This window comes from Chelmon rostratus, chromosome 13 (assembly GCF_017976325.1).
Source record: "Chelmon rostratus isolate fCheRos1 chromosome 13, fCheRos1.pri, whole genome shotgun sequence".
Lineage (NCBI taxonomy): Eukaryota > Metazoa > Chordata > Actinopteri > Chaetodontiformes > Chaetodontidae > Chelmon > Chelmon rostratus.
In genome coordinates this window covers 22,503,432-22,518,321 of record NC_055670.1, presented here as the reverse complement: position 1 = coordinate 22,518,321, position 14,890 = coordinate 22,503,432, and the positions used below count along the sequence as shown (strand labels likewise).

The window sequence follows — 14,890 nt, the reverse complement described above, 5'->3', positions numbered from 1 at the left end:
GCCCCAGTGATCCACTACCTGTTTGCCAGCTTATCTTTGTCTTCCAGCAGACTACAGTGCCGGCCTGTGTCGTCCCTGTTGGCTCTTGTTAGTGTTTTTGCCTCTATCTCATGCGTTTGGGGTTTGTCTGCCTCATCCTTTTGTTCTGATTCTTGGAATTTTATGTGCTCATTGAGTCTCTTGACAGTTTGAGTCATTACACATAAAAGTAATTTAAGAGATACTTTTTTGTGTGCACAAATCACACCCTGCTGTAAGACGCATCATAGCTTGTACCATACCACCAATCTTTCCCCATCCGCTCCCAGCAGCCACTGCCACAGCTCCCACGCTGCGCTGAGAATGGCGTTGGCAGGACAGGTACAGAGCTCGCCACTGAGGGGTTACAAAAGGAAGGACAGTATAATAAGTGCTTTTAATATTTCATGTGTAACTTTGCTCCATTAATTGAAACAGAAAAGTTGGGATTATAGGATTTGACTGTCAGTACTAATGAGGACCATAAGGACATGAATGGTGATTACGTAGTCACAGATGATGTAATGATGGACTAACACACAGTCATATGATGAGGCGTGTGTTGCACCTCTTGGAGACCGTGCACTAACAGGAAGCTTCTCGCCCATTACACAAGGAAGACATTTCCTCGTCTTTGACTGACCCCAGGATGCACGCTGGGGTTTCCAGCCTTGTAGTGCAGCTCCAGTGTGATGTCAGTGTAGCGCGCTGCATAGCGCGCTTCAATTTAGCTGGTCTGGGCATGAAGTAATGTCTGCCAGGTCCATCTATCCTCACTTTGCCTTCTGCCACTTGCATAACATTTCTGGACTGGAAAAAACAGAAGCTTGCTAGAGGACCAGAAAGGCTCTGAATGTTAGGTTTCATATTTTTGTGGCGTAAATTACCTACAAACAAGACTAAATTCTAATATTCAGATTTATGTTGAGTTCCTGAAAAATGCAACTAACAGCTATGAATGCATTGCTTAGTTAGTTGCCACTTTTATAAAAGTAAATTATTGGGAGAGAACTTAAGATCTGTTATAATCTTGCTTTGCTTAAAACCACATATATGTATGTAGAATTTGAAGATTTCTCACTTTGGCGCCTCCCAGTGGTAGTGAAACAAATTAGTGGCACACACTTATGCATGACTTTCCATTGTGAAATTTGCGTCTTTGTGGCCCAAACCCCAATTTGGACAAAAATTCCAACCCACTGACATTTTAAAGCACTTACAGTTTCCTTCCCACCCACGTGCTGTATGCAGCTGCATGTCGATGGAAGACACTTGTTCCGCTGAACAACTGGCGTATCGCAGCACACTTCATTCTGTAGTCTCTAAATGCTCGTGAGGCATTCTGTTCATTAGATGCATTTATTGGATCACTGTTTAAATCAGCCAGTGTTACTTTACTGGATTATCCCAGCAAACCATACCTGCATGTGGTGAGATGCATATGAGAGGGTGACAACAGCCAGTCAGTATTGTTGCACACTCTCAATTGAAGTGTTTAATCAACACGCCACAGACTTGTTGAATGTGTACTGAATTAGTTATTGATCAGTTTGAGTTCTATTCATTTCTAATCCACCCTAACCTCTGATGGCAGACGTCCTCCTCTACAGTGTCTCTATTTATAGCTATAGTGCATCATCCAGACATACAACCAGGCAAGCTGTTAATTACACAACTACATACAGTGCAATGCTGGTGGGTTTGGGTGGAAAAAGAGACCAAAAGAAGGATTTAACTTGTACCTTCGAAGGCAAATATCAAATTCACACCACCTGGCCTGTTTGTTCTACCTTTGTTCCTACCTGGGAAAATACTTTCCATTACTTCAGATGAGAGACGCTGTCCAAACAGCATGTGCATGTACCAAACCATGTCTATCTGCTGTGTTCTCTGTTTGCTCTGTCACTTACACTGTTATGCCTTCAATTTAGGGAAGTGGAAATGTTTTCTTATGACCACTCCTCAGTATTTCTCCACTCACAAATGCATTAGGATTGTATTATGTGTACCCGTTGCCTAGCGACTCCAAATGAATGGGCAATAATGTAGGAACGTTTAATTTTACACTTACGCAGAACAACCTGATAGTGCAGTGCTGAGAGATATTTTAACTGGGCTCCTGAAAGATCCATCTTTCAAAGAGTCATTTAGTTGAGACAAATGGAATACCACAGAAAGGTGGTCACATTTTCCACACTCAGTCATTTTCCTCAGTCATGGGTGTAATTCAAAGGAGTGTGGTGAAAAGGAGGCCTGTGGTTGGGAGGATTCTGATATCCAGCACTAAAGAAGACACTGATGAGGTTGTAGGATTGAGAATAAAAAGGTCAGGGGAGGATTTTTAATAAAATAGCAGGATTAGTTTGAGAAATGTTTCCTCTTGCTAGTCTTTTTTTCACAAAAATGTACAATTTGACTTGAGGGTAAATAGTTTTCTGTGTGTGTCAAAGAAAGAATGCAAGAGAGTGACAGAACGCCGTGTTGAGGAAACAGAAGGTATGCTGAATCACAATTAAATACATTTTTTTCCAAGTGAAGGTCTCACTGATAGCAGATGTTTTTTTTTTTTTCATAAAAGAAAATCCTTCCAACTAACTCTTGTAACACAACGACAGCAGTATTTATTAATAGTTTCCCCACAAGGGAACATTTGTCCCTTCTAATATTTGATCACACAAATAGTTTATCCATGTGAGATGAAAACATATCTCCAGTGTTCTCTGGGTGCTCGGGGGATCAGGATCAGTAGCAGATCCGTGGAAGCAGATTATCGTGTAATTACTCCAGAGAACCAAGCAGCCTTGCAGTGAGAGCTGTGTCCAGCTTTGTTTTATCAAACGGTGGCTGTTCGCGCAGAGCTACGGCTGACCAGTGGTCAGTACGTGATAAGACGTTTCACACCACAGTCATGCCTGTGGGAGCCTGGCTCCCTTCCCTGTGGTGCTCCAGTTATGGTCCTACTTTTTACTGTTTTCTTCTGAATCCTCGACTGGAGTTGAAGTTAGAGTAAAAATCAGTTGTGTTGATCCAGTAAAGTGAGATTAAAATTTAGTTTTTTTATGTAAACAATGGATCCAGTGAGAAAACTGCCACCAACAACTAGCTAGTGTATGTAGCACATATTTCTCTCAGGAGGAGACCAAAAGCGAGCTAAGAGAAGATTATAAGGTGATAATATGTAAATGTTGTGTTTCAGCGTGTTCTGCTGCCCCCAAGTGGCCAATTTATAAATAAGTTAATAGTTATAATATATTTACACTTTTTTAAGTTGCGAGGATCTCACCGAGTCTACTGGTTCCAGTAACATCTAGGGCAGGAAAATGCTGTCTGCTGTTCTGACTGACAAAAGTCATGGAATCAAAGTGTTTGTGTTTCTGTGGGGGTGAGTTTCTGCACTCCAGTGGTCCACAGTCTGCCACATTTGGGGATAAATGTTCCCAGTTTGATTTCACTCCAGCTGCATTCAGCATGGTTCGGTGGTTTCTAACTTAATTAGGGTTCAGGATTAGTATCAGCCAATGTTAAGCCAAGCCTCCGGGAGCTAATGTAATGAAATTTAGTTTCCCAAAATGCAATAAAACGACGTTTGTGCGCATGTGTATATGTTCATATCTGCGTGCGTGCATCTCTAGCCAGCAGTGCAGATGGGAACATTGAGGTTTGTGCCCCCCCCCCCCCCCCCCCCGAGCATGAGGCTCAGGTGAACTGGAAATTACTTCTGGTTGTGAATGTTTGACTTTCTGTTTGTGTGTCTGCCAGCTCCACATGAACAACCCGTCTGAGGCATTTCTCCACCTTTGGCTCTGTGGGTTAGCAGAAAGTAGACCACCCCCTTATCGCTAACACCTGCCCCTCTGACCTTGAATTAAAATAAGAATTGCCACAAGACATGAACATTGACATCAAATGTATCTGTGACATACAACCACGCAGGCTCGCGGACATTGAGGCCTCTTAGTTCAGGCGTCTCTGGGGGGCTGTGTGTGGAAAAAGTCTTTGGGTAGCATGGGAACTGCCGGGATCAGTCTGGGAAAGGAAGCAGGCTGTCCATTGCTGTTGCGCAATCCAATTAGCTCTGAGTTGCCCCGATAAGAAACTGGACCAGATCACACAGAGGCTTTTTGTGACCAGTTGTGCATCTGCTGGTTGGCTGGTAAACGATTTGAAGCATCTTCAGCACAGGTTCTAATCGAGGCTTTTCTCCTGGGATCCACAAGGGGAAAGAAAACAAAGATAAAAAGCTGGGGTATGTGCTTATACAACGTTTTCCCTTTCTATTTTAAAGCTTTTTAAGATGGCATTCATTTTATCTATCAGTTAATGAGTATTTTTTTGTTTTATGAAGTAAATTAAAGAGATTAAAATCCATTTATTTTATGTAATATTATCAGTCTTTGATTTCCCTTAGCGACCTGTAACTACAGTAACTTGCCAGTTTGAGAGTTCACAGCATTTACAATATATTTTTTTAATGAAAATAGAGACATTAGAGACATTACATGTGTGCATGTTAAAAAAAAATAAAACCTTCCTCTCGCTGCATTCCCTGATAACATCTGTTTTCAGTGTCTGCCTCCCACGAGATAAATTCATTAATTTGTGGGAATGTCCAGGAAGCAGATGGTCATCACGTCTGCTCCGTGCAGATCTTAGTTTTTTCGGCTCAAAACGTGTAGCTGGATAAAATATGAGGCTAGATGTTAAATTGAAGCAGTAGCGGATCCACTACCACAGAGGAAGCGGTTTCTTCTTCTCTCGCTCTAAATATTTGTGAGATTTTGAATCACCTCTGTGGGAATAAAATGTTTGTACAGACGTCATGCACTGCCTTTTAGATCTGGTTATGCATTTAATCAAAGAACTTTCTTGCACATTATCTCTCAAGTGTGGGGAAGGAAATGCAGAAAATTCATTTTCCAGCTGGAGAAAATGTCCCTGTGCGCGTGGAATTGACAGATATCACAAACTGAGACATCAGACACAAACATTTTGAAAATTAAGCTGTTGTTCTTTGCACAGAAGTTCATTTATCACATCTTTTTTATGTATGGTTGCAAAAAAAATCGATCACTTACCGTGCAGAACACTGTCAGACATCCTGCGGCTTGATTACATCATTATGATAATTAATTCATTTGAATAACATGGTTGTTTTTTTCAAATAGATGGTGTTGAGTGCATACTTGCTGGTACTTACCTTCGTCTGGACAGGTGAGCCAGAATTTAAATATAACCAGGTTGCTACACTCCAAATAGACAGACGCTGCCCTTGGGTTTTAATGTGAAAACTGACAACAAAAGTATGCTTTTGGCAAACGACAGCAGGTGCAGACTCAGACGCGTGCTGACTTTGTCAGACAACTTCAGAGTCATGAGGTAACGATTTGATCAAATTGCTGTTTTATGTTCATTCAACAGCCTTAATGCAGGAATGGAAGAAATATAAACTGATAGTTAGGATGTATAAACACAGTGTAGGTGGTCACAGAGATTCTGTGATGCAGAGTGTTGTTGCTTACTGACTTTTTCCAGGTATTTTAGTTATTTTATTGTGGACAAGATCTCTACTAAAACATGCATGTTCAGTAAGGGTGAGTCCAAATGGGCTGTAGTGTGCAGCACATACCTATACGGTATGCAGTATGTATGTATGTGCTTTTCTATGGTGTTATTACCATAAAAGATGTTAGTAGTACTTGGTTTTTTTTTTAGGATTGATTTGTTTACTGTCCACATATCCAACAGAGATTAAGCTTCAATGTCTGCGTCTATGATGTTAGCTGGTTGGCTTGAGCTCTGTGGAGAGTCTGGTCTGCTGCTCTCTCTTATTTTAAGTGTCTGCTTTCTCCAGGACAGGCTGCAAAATTTGTTGTTCCACCATGTGACTGGCACATGTTCGAGAGCAACGTCGACAACTGCCTGTCGGACTTCAACAAGAGCTTGGAGGCAAGTGGCTATCAGGACGGGTGCCCGTGGCCGGCTGTGAAAGGGTAGAGTTTCTGTTTGTCATCATTTAGGAAATGTAGTGTTCTTTCCCCGAACGCTTCATATGAATAACCTTCTGATATTGTAGGAGAAGAAGGTGAAAAACAACACAGAATATAAGATGGAAACATCCATATCCAATCACACAGATCTGATGCTATTCTTCATCTCTTCAGGCCTCAGCGCATGTTTAAGTCACATGCTTCGTATGCGTCATTGTTTATGACACGCAGGTCTGTTTCCGTTGCACTTTGCTTTTATCGATAGACCAACTTTTCCACCTCAGCCAAGCGGAAAATGCACAAATTGAAAAAGGAGTGGATGGAAGCCCAACTACAGACACAAATCAATCGTATTAATCCACAATGCTTATTTTTATTGAACTTTGCTGCGTTGTGATGGAGGAGGCTGCGGTTGTTAGGTCAGTGTGTCTGATGCGTATTTGAACAACATTTAGGTGGATCAGACTCAGAATGGGAGATATCAAAGGAGTCCCTACTTAATTGATAACTTGTGTTGGATAGCAAATGTGTGCTATTACAAATGCAAACGCCCGCTGCCATCTATGAGTCTGTGTTAACGCTGTTGCTGTTTGAGCCCTGGCGTGCATGTGTTGCAGGGAGTCGTCCCTGAGCTCAACATTGCCGAGTCCAGAGAGTGAAAACACAGGACGGCTGTATAAAGTGGCACATTACGCACTTTTTTGCGGCCTTTTGAGTAAAGATATATGACCTTTAGTCATGGGAAAGTCGGATACTTTCCTGTTTCCTGACTGCATTTGGTGCCGGTCAAAGTTTCAGCTAATTATTCAACTGCTGATGAAAAAGTGCGAGACGTTTGCGCCTGGGCTCATATTTCCAGACGGCAGTTGTTTGTGGAGACTTTCACTCTTGCCATGCTACTTCAGTACACTTTAATTATGGCTGTAGTAATCCATATTTTACAGCTAACATGGTTTGGAGCTGAGGTTCCATAGTCTTCAGATGGTGTTAGGGTGGGGTGTCCATCATCACAAGGAGCCCAGTTTGGTCATCGAGCTTCCAGCCGTCAGTCTCGATTCGATGTCAGTGGATGTTTTCCACACTAAAGTCCTGCAGTGACAACTGTTGGCATGATTTACGCCGCCTATGTGAGGCTTTGGTCACTTCTCCACCCAGAGGACGTGTCATATCAAACTTAACAGTGAAACGTAAGCTGCCTCCTAAACATCAGTGGGTGATTTCTCCACTTATATAAAGCTTGGGGCTCGATGTTTTTGGCTCACTTTGCATTATCTCAAACTGCTGAGTTTACATATTAAAATTGCAGCTTTAAAGGACCATGCCAGCCTCTTTTTTTTTTTAGCCAGTTAACTTTAAATCATATTGGTACATTAGTCACCACTTTCCAAACCGTGCTTTATTTAACTCTGTGGTTCCCAAAGATGTTTTTTCCTAAATTCCATAATTTTTGCTTTGACAGATGCTTTTTAATGCTGCCAGGCAACTGAAAAACTCGTGCAGGAACACGTGTCGCGTTTCTGTGACATCTGTTGACCTTGACCTGTCATGTGACCCAGCTTAGCCGTGGTGTATTTAGCATGCCGATGTTGATGTGTGTTTTCACTTTGATGCTTCATGTTTGTTTTCATGTCACGATGTTGGGACCTCATCCTCAAAAAGAGGCCGACATGTCAAACTGAAAGCATGAACGATAACCAGGTCATATGACCTTGTCTGAGTATAAGATTCGGTTTGAATCCTGCTTTTCCATTGGACGAGACCCACAGGAACTCATGGGAGTTCCTGGGACACGCCCCACTCCACATTGCCTTTCCACTGCGACATCAAATTACTGCAGGAGGTGTCTCGTCCCTAATCAAATGTTTGGACTCACCTCCAGGAGGATAACTTCAACAGCCTGCCCTCTTTCAATATTGCCAAATTTCGCTGTCTCCTCTGCTGCCATGCGAGGACCAGCTGTTAGATTAGTTGTACAACCCAATGAACAAGATTTTCATTCCCACCAAAAAAAATGTACTGTCGCCTGGTAATGCTGTAGCTGTAAGTGCCTATTAATATGAACTGTTTGCATTGTTTCACCATGCAGCTGTTATGTAATAAGAGAAAATTACATGCACCAAAATACACTTTACACTTAACTAAATGTACTTTTTCCAACAAACTGTCTGTGAAGAATCATCCAGGTCATGGTTTTCCAAGGAGGACTGGATCTCGGGCAGCTGGTCTTTGTTGTACAAACTTGTTATCAAGGCCATTGATACCACTGGGGTCATTAGCGCTCGTGGCTGTGTAACAGCAGTCATCAGAGTGGTTGGAGAAAGGATGAAAGAACAGCATCCCTAGCGGGGGCTAAGTGTTGTCGTAGACCTCCCCCTTTGTTCAGGGGTGGAGACATCTGATCCTCAGCTTACAATTAATGTCAAATCTCAAACTTCACAGTGTTAGCGGTGCAGTCCTCAGGTCTTCTCCAACCATCTTCATCCACATTAACGTTGTTGCTTTCGCTCTCTTCTTCTGCAGCAACTACAACAAGCTGAAGCACTGTGTGGACGACTGGGCCAATGAGTCTTGGTGTCGGGGTCACAGATCTCTGGTAGACAAGGTCTTCATGGCGGTCCATGACACGCACTTCTCGGCCTGTGGGCAGGTCCAGGACCCCCCACTCACCACTCTCATTATGCTAATAGCACCTGTTATCATAACCACACTACTCCTGCCGCTTCTGTGTGCTAAACTCACCACCTACAACATAGAGATGCCCAGCTCTTTGGGGCTCTGATGAGCTGAACAATCTTCCTATCCTATCTATCCTATGCATATACATATATAAAAAATGACACATGCATTCACAGATATACAAACAATGATCAACATATACCATTTATAGGCACTGTCTTTTTCTAATATTCATTATTCTCATTATATATGTGAAAACACTAGATTGCATGATATCAAAGGTGAACCCTATGACTGATATTTCTTCAAAAGCATCTTTAAAGCCATTCATCATTGTCATTTTCCCCCCTCACATGTTCTATACTACCTCTCAATGGCTGGGTGTGTCATGAGGTTCTGCAACTCAGCATGAATCAAGCATATCACACGTTCTCTAGACAGAAATTTATACTTGACTGTCTGAATTCTTTGCTGTGAATGTCTCAACTTTCTGGAACTCATTATTTTGTCATATATGGTGAACCCCACCCATCTGGCACCTATAGTGAGCAGAGGAAAAAAAAAGATTTACTGCACCGTTTCTCAGCTTCATTCCAGAGGTCTATGTGATACTTGAATAATCTGTATTGTACTGTAATTAGTTAAGATGACAAAAAAGAACGATTCTGTTTGTATTTGAAACACATAATAAATATTTATTTCAGACAAAAAAATAATGTTTTACAGTTGTTTGAAAACCTCTTTACAGCAATAGCAATGGACCTACTATTCAAGTATCCGCTCAGTCAGTAACAGTCAGTCTGTGTTACGAATGCAAACACACTGCATTTTCATCATTTGCCATCAGATCGTTGTGTTAGACCAGCTGTGTGTCAACGTAAAGCTCCATTTAGCAACGCTGTCTCAACTTCAGATCTAATGATGCTGCAACTGCTAATCTCACCGAGAATCAACACCCAGATCTGCAGCTCTGCGCTGTGCCGAGCATGGCAGAGAGGAGAAGTAAACAAGAGGGCAACCGAAGAGAGTCGAGCATGCGGCGATGCAATGAGGAGAACACCGCCATGTTGCTCGGTTTCATTACCAACACTTTAACCGTCACACCTCCACTTGGCTCGTTACTGCGAGTTGCTCTGAACTTGCTTCCTGTGCTCTAGAGGTTTAAAGAAAAGCAGCTCTGACAGTGCTTTGAGATAAATACTGAAGTTTTGTGGAAATCATGGCGTCAAATGAGCGCTCGGGTGGTGGCGTGGCTGCAGGAATCAGAGGTGCTCCTGAATGGACGTTCCTGTCACAACACTGAAGCAAAACCTTTAATGTGAAAGAGAGCATTTCACATTTCACCGTTTGATTTTTTTAATTTTAAATAATTGATTTAATTAACAACATAGGTGGCAAGAAAGACCCTTTGGTATGCAGCGCAGTCAGAGAACACAGCAGCATCCAAGAGACATTATCCAATATAACTCTGTAGCTCTTGAGGGAATATCAGCGTGAACAACCTTCCTTATTATAGTCAATCTAGTTTCACACACATCTGATTTATAGTTATGTGATGGTCGAACCTAATACACTATTCCATATGCTAGAACCCCGACACTGCCAGACGTCTCTACTCAAACCAGTGATGTTGAATTAAAAGAGGTTCAAAAATAACAGAGCCAAGTCTTAGATTTGGGTGGGTGGTCTGTCCTGCTACCACGGCGGTATAAGGCGACAAATTGTGGTGAACTCAGAACATTGACGCAGCAGAACTTTCTGCGGGTCAAAAAAAATTATTTTTCTTTTCATCTTGCGTGTTTCAACATTTAGCGCCCTGACAGCACCGAGTGGCAGCGCCACGCCTTTTATTATCTTAAATAATACCCTCGATTCCACTTTTTCTCTTGTGTAAACACTGAAAGGATGTTTTGCTAAGTATTCGCTTGCCGGCCCTCTTGGCTATGGCCTCGGCGCACACTCAGACACACCGAGAGCACGTGGATGTGTTGAACACACTTGTATTCTGCAAATACGTACGTCCACTGGAGTCAGAGGGCAAATGCCAACAACTCGGGCCAAAACGTTATTGGTCAAAAATCTGATGTTGACAAGCTAATTAGGTATTAATTGAGAAAAAATTATTCTAATGCTTATGTTTTGCTCTCAGCTTTGTCTTCATCTTTGTTTCTCACAGCATTGCACTGTTCTACCTATAACTAACTGAATATTAGCCTGTGCTAGTTATGTATGGAAGCTAACGAGGGACAAAACTATTCATCAAGCGCAAAACAAACTCAAAGCTTTAATGACGCCGACCGTCGGGAAGTTTGAGGTCTTGAGATTGTCAAACAGCTCGCCAGCAATTTTTGGCTGACGAGCTTCAGCAAGGCAGTCACAATTAAAATCTTGTAATCAGATGATACTGGCGGACAGCTGAACACACTGCTCTGCTTTCAGCTGGAGTTTACATGAACGGAATATAAACTGCCAAAACACAGAGCATGTGACTTTGAAGACAGAGAGCAGAGGAAGCCTCACTGCTCGCTCGCAGGGCCTCCGCCACTGCTCAAAGAGGTCGTGTCCTCCGTGTTATCCTTCCAGGATTTTGTGGACATTTTAAAGGATGATGCCAATACTTGTTTTATGCTTGGATCTTTTAAATTTGACACATTTTAGGCCAGGAAAAGTACTGGAATTGAATTCCTGGCAGGAGGGGAAAGCTTTTGGACATTCATGTGGGGATACTTTGCAATATATAATTGTTTTAAATGTATAGGAACCAAGCTAAATAAGAATAAGAAATAAAGCTGCTGATGAATTAAACAAGGGGAAATATCCATATTATTACAACAATTTACAAGTTTCGCTTTCGCTTTAATGTTATTTGTGGGGTCTGGCTAAACCTATAATATCAATCAATAGCTTTGGTGTTAATGAACCTCCTTAAACTGGATTTAGCTGACAAACAAAATGAAGTGCCTGAAAACACAAGCAGCCAAACATTTACATTCAATAATGTCATGAACACAGTGGGGCCAAGTGTAATGGAGAAACTTATCAGTGTGTTTGCCCTCAGTTTTCCAGCCCCCGGAACATAAACATGTGGCTGAAAAGGTCCATTAACAGCGCAGCCTGTTTGAAATGAAGCTGCTGCAGAGTCCTCGTGTCCATCTGACTCATTAACTGCAGAGTCAAATGCAGATAACAGCAGGCGTGCGCCTCACAACAAGCTCAACTTCAAGTGTAAAGAGAGCAATTACACTTACAGCTATAATTCCATGTCACCTCGCTGTGGTAAACACGTTATTCTCTTCTCTTGGCCTACTTCTCTCCATTGTGTAACACAAAAGCCTGGACTGTAAGCCATATATTTTTACATTGCAAGTGTTGGATTGCCTTGACCGCTTTATGTACACAAAAGAGACGACAAACTAAAGGCCGGGAAGCAATATTTACAGATCGAAGGTCAGTTTCCCCTGAGACAGAATTCTTGCATGGCTCGTAATGTGGGGCACGGTTACGTGAGATGAGATAAACTAATTCTTGTGGTTAGCATACAAAAACTATACTGCCAAACATAAAAAGTAAAGAATTATGTAGTTTTAGAACGTCATGATCTGTGCTTCACTTTTTAGGACTTTGGAGTTTTTTTAGTTGATTATAAGCCTGCAGCAATAATCTTTATTATCCAGTGAATACGAGCTATTTACATCTATTTACATAATCCTCCTCAGCTGCCATACAGTGTCTCTTTACCATTGACGGTTTAGTAAATGGACGCCACTTCTGGGTCTAAGCCTGCATTCTTTCCAATAGACTCCACTGGTTGCAAAAAAGAAGTCAGATTGTATTACAGCTTATGGGAAAATGACCCCACTTCTAACTTGATTTATTACCTCAGTAGACAGTTTCCTAACGAGTTTATGGTCTCAATCGCTCGTTTCAAGTCTTCCTCAATACACCAGGATGATCTTAGACATTATGGTCCCATTTACTGTAAAATAAACCGTGAAGCAGGGCATGCTTTACAGGCTACCCGTGATTGACACCTCACTACCACGATGTGTTCTTTGTCAGATCCAATCAAAATAGAGGTGTAGCCATGCGTATCCTCCCCAGCTCCACCCTCTCGTCCAAACACAGTCACTTCTGGCTCCAAAAAACTAAGATGGCGCCAGCGTGCCAAACTTCCACTATTCATCATGCAGTCTGCGTTCTTTACTCAGTCCACCATGAATTTCTTGATCCATTGCAGCAGATACAGTGTAGACGCAAACACACAGGAACAATGAAAGGTGTCAGGAGGGATTCTGCATAATATTTACTCTGATTACTGTGACACTGTGCAGGAAATGGTTAATCCTTTGCATCTAGCACCTTTCAGGGACACTCCATCCATTGCCCTTGAATGTGATCAGTGATCAAAGAGTTCAGTTGGGCCTTTTGCACTGCAGAGGTACTATCAGAGGATCAGTGGAATATTTCATTTCATCAATTAAGTCTAAGCGCATCTGCTGATTTCTGATTTTTCTTTTTTTCTTTTTCTTTCTTTCTTTCTTTTTTTTTTTTTTTTTTTTTACAAAACTTTATCTTACAAAACCATCATGTTTGAGAAAGCTAACACAGAACACCCCAGAATCACCAGGCCACACAACATTCATTAAATACCCCAAAATGAAGCATTCTGAGTGGAATATTTGTCAGCAACACACTGGCCTTTTACATAAATCCCATCAGTTCCCTCCTCTTCTTCTTTAAATAGGAGCGTCATACAAATCTGTTACTGAATAATTCACTCGTGAACTTTTGTGTCAACAACTGGTGTTTCTGTGTGACAGAAGTAAGGTTTCTCAAAGGTGTCGTGGCTGAGCGGTAATTAAAACTCTATAGTGGGCTCAAAATATAGGAGGTGAAAAATAAATCTCTGACTATTTCAAAGCAACTCTGAACACAGATGGTACATTATAATTCCAAGCTCGCAGTCTTACTGTACAATGCATCATTCATACCTTCTGCCAACACTCAACTGTTCCCCAGCGTTTTCTGCACTTGTGTGTTTGCTTGGTTTCTATGCTTTTTCAGTCGAGTGTGTTATTATATTATTCATGACATCAGTGAAAAATGCACCACGCGTTGGAAATATTGCAGAGAAGATGACTGGACGCATTAATAATGGCTTATTTTCTGAATTTTTGAGTTTTGAATGTGTTGATTTACACAATGCTCTTTTTTATTTTACACAAACTCTTATAGCAGTTCACGCTAGTTGGAGTCTAAACATCACTGAGAATCTGGCATTAAGTCCAAAGTTCACAAAATAAATAGTTACAACAAAGTAGAAAAATAAGGTTGAGACCATGTTAGCTATTTACTTATACATCCAAGGTCACAATAATGGGGTCAGCGGACTGGTATGTTGGGCATTAAACACCTAACAAAGTACAGTAACACCCCTTGAAGAGGCTTGCTCAGTCTCTGCAGAGAGTTTGGCTTCAAGGGGAGACTACATTTAGAGAGGAGGCTTTGTGCCAGGGAGCTCGGCTGGCAGCGACAAAAGTGAACTTTTGCCCAGTCAAAGTGCTCATTACTAAAAGTCTGTAGAGAAAGGAAAAGGACTACTTAACTCCTTGTTTGCACATCATTGCAACCTATAGGCAATGGCAGTGGTATAAAGGAAATCGGCAGCTAAACGACATAGGCAGTGGAATTCAGGGCTTTGAGATTTAGGGTCAATTCACCTGAACAGTTAGGAATTTTGACTAAAATCTGCTTCCTGAATGAAAACAAATGAAGGTAAAGTGACCCTATTTCCCACTTTCAGGACCAAAATAAATGGAAATCACCCAGCCCGCTGCTGTCCTAGAGGTCACCATCATCATTGCACGTACGCCCAGAACCTGCAGAGTAATTAAAGGGATAGACAGGACAAATGTCTTCTGCTTGATTTGCATCGTCCACTTTGTGGGGGAGGGGGGGTGCTTGCTCAGAGCTATTTTCTCTGATCGTCTGACACAATAACATCTTCAGGGAGTTTAACACAACACCACCACCACCACAGAGATCTAAGATTAGGTGTGCTCTTTAAAAAAAACTGGAATAAACAAAGGTAAGAAGTGATTATCCAGCTATAGCTTTTGAATATTTTTACAAACACCATTATGGCAGCTCCTCTCGCTTTGTCACCACTACCCACAGACACTGAGGTTTCCAAAGAGGCTTGCTCTGAT

The 14,890-nt window shown here is 41.7% G+C and overlaps 1 protein-coding gene across 1 annotated transcript; it reads left to right on the top strand.

Moving 5' to 3' along the window:
- The first annotated feature begins 4,133 nt into the window (after nucleotides 1-4,133).
- LOC121616561 (receptor activity-modifying protein 1-like) lies at nucleotides 4,134-9,328 on the top strand. The gene is made up of 4 exons (XM_041951380.1): nucleotides 4,134-4,264; nucleotides 5,184-5,229; nucleotides 5,870-6,008; nucleotides 8,526-9,328. Exons 2-4 carry the CDS (start codon nucleotides 5,184-5,186, stop codon nucleotides 8,782-8,784), a joined length of 444 nt encoding a protein of 147 aa, XP_041807314.1. The 5' UTR covers nucleotides 4,134-4,264; the 3' UTR covers nucleotides 8,785-9,328.
- Nucleotides 9,329-14,890: the final 5,562 nt, after the last annotated feature.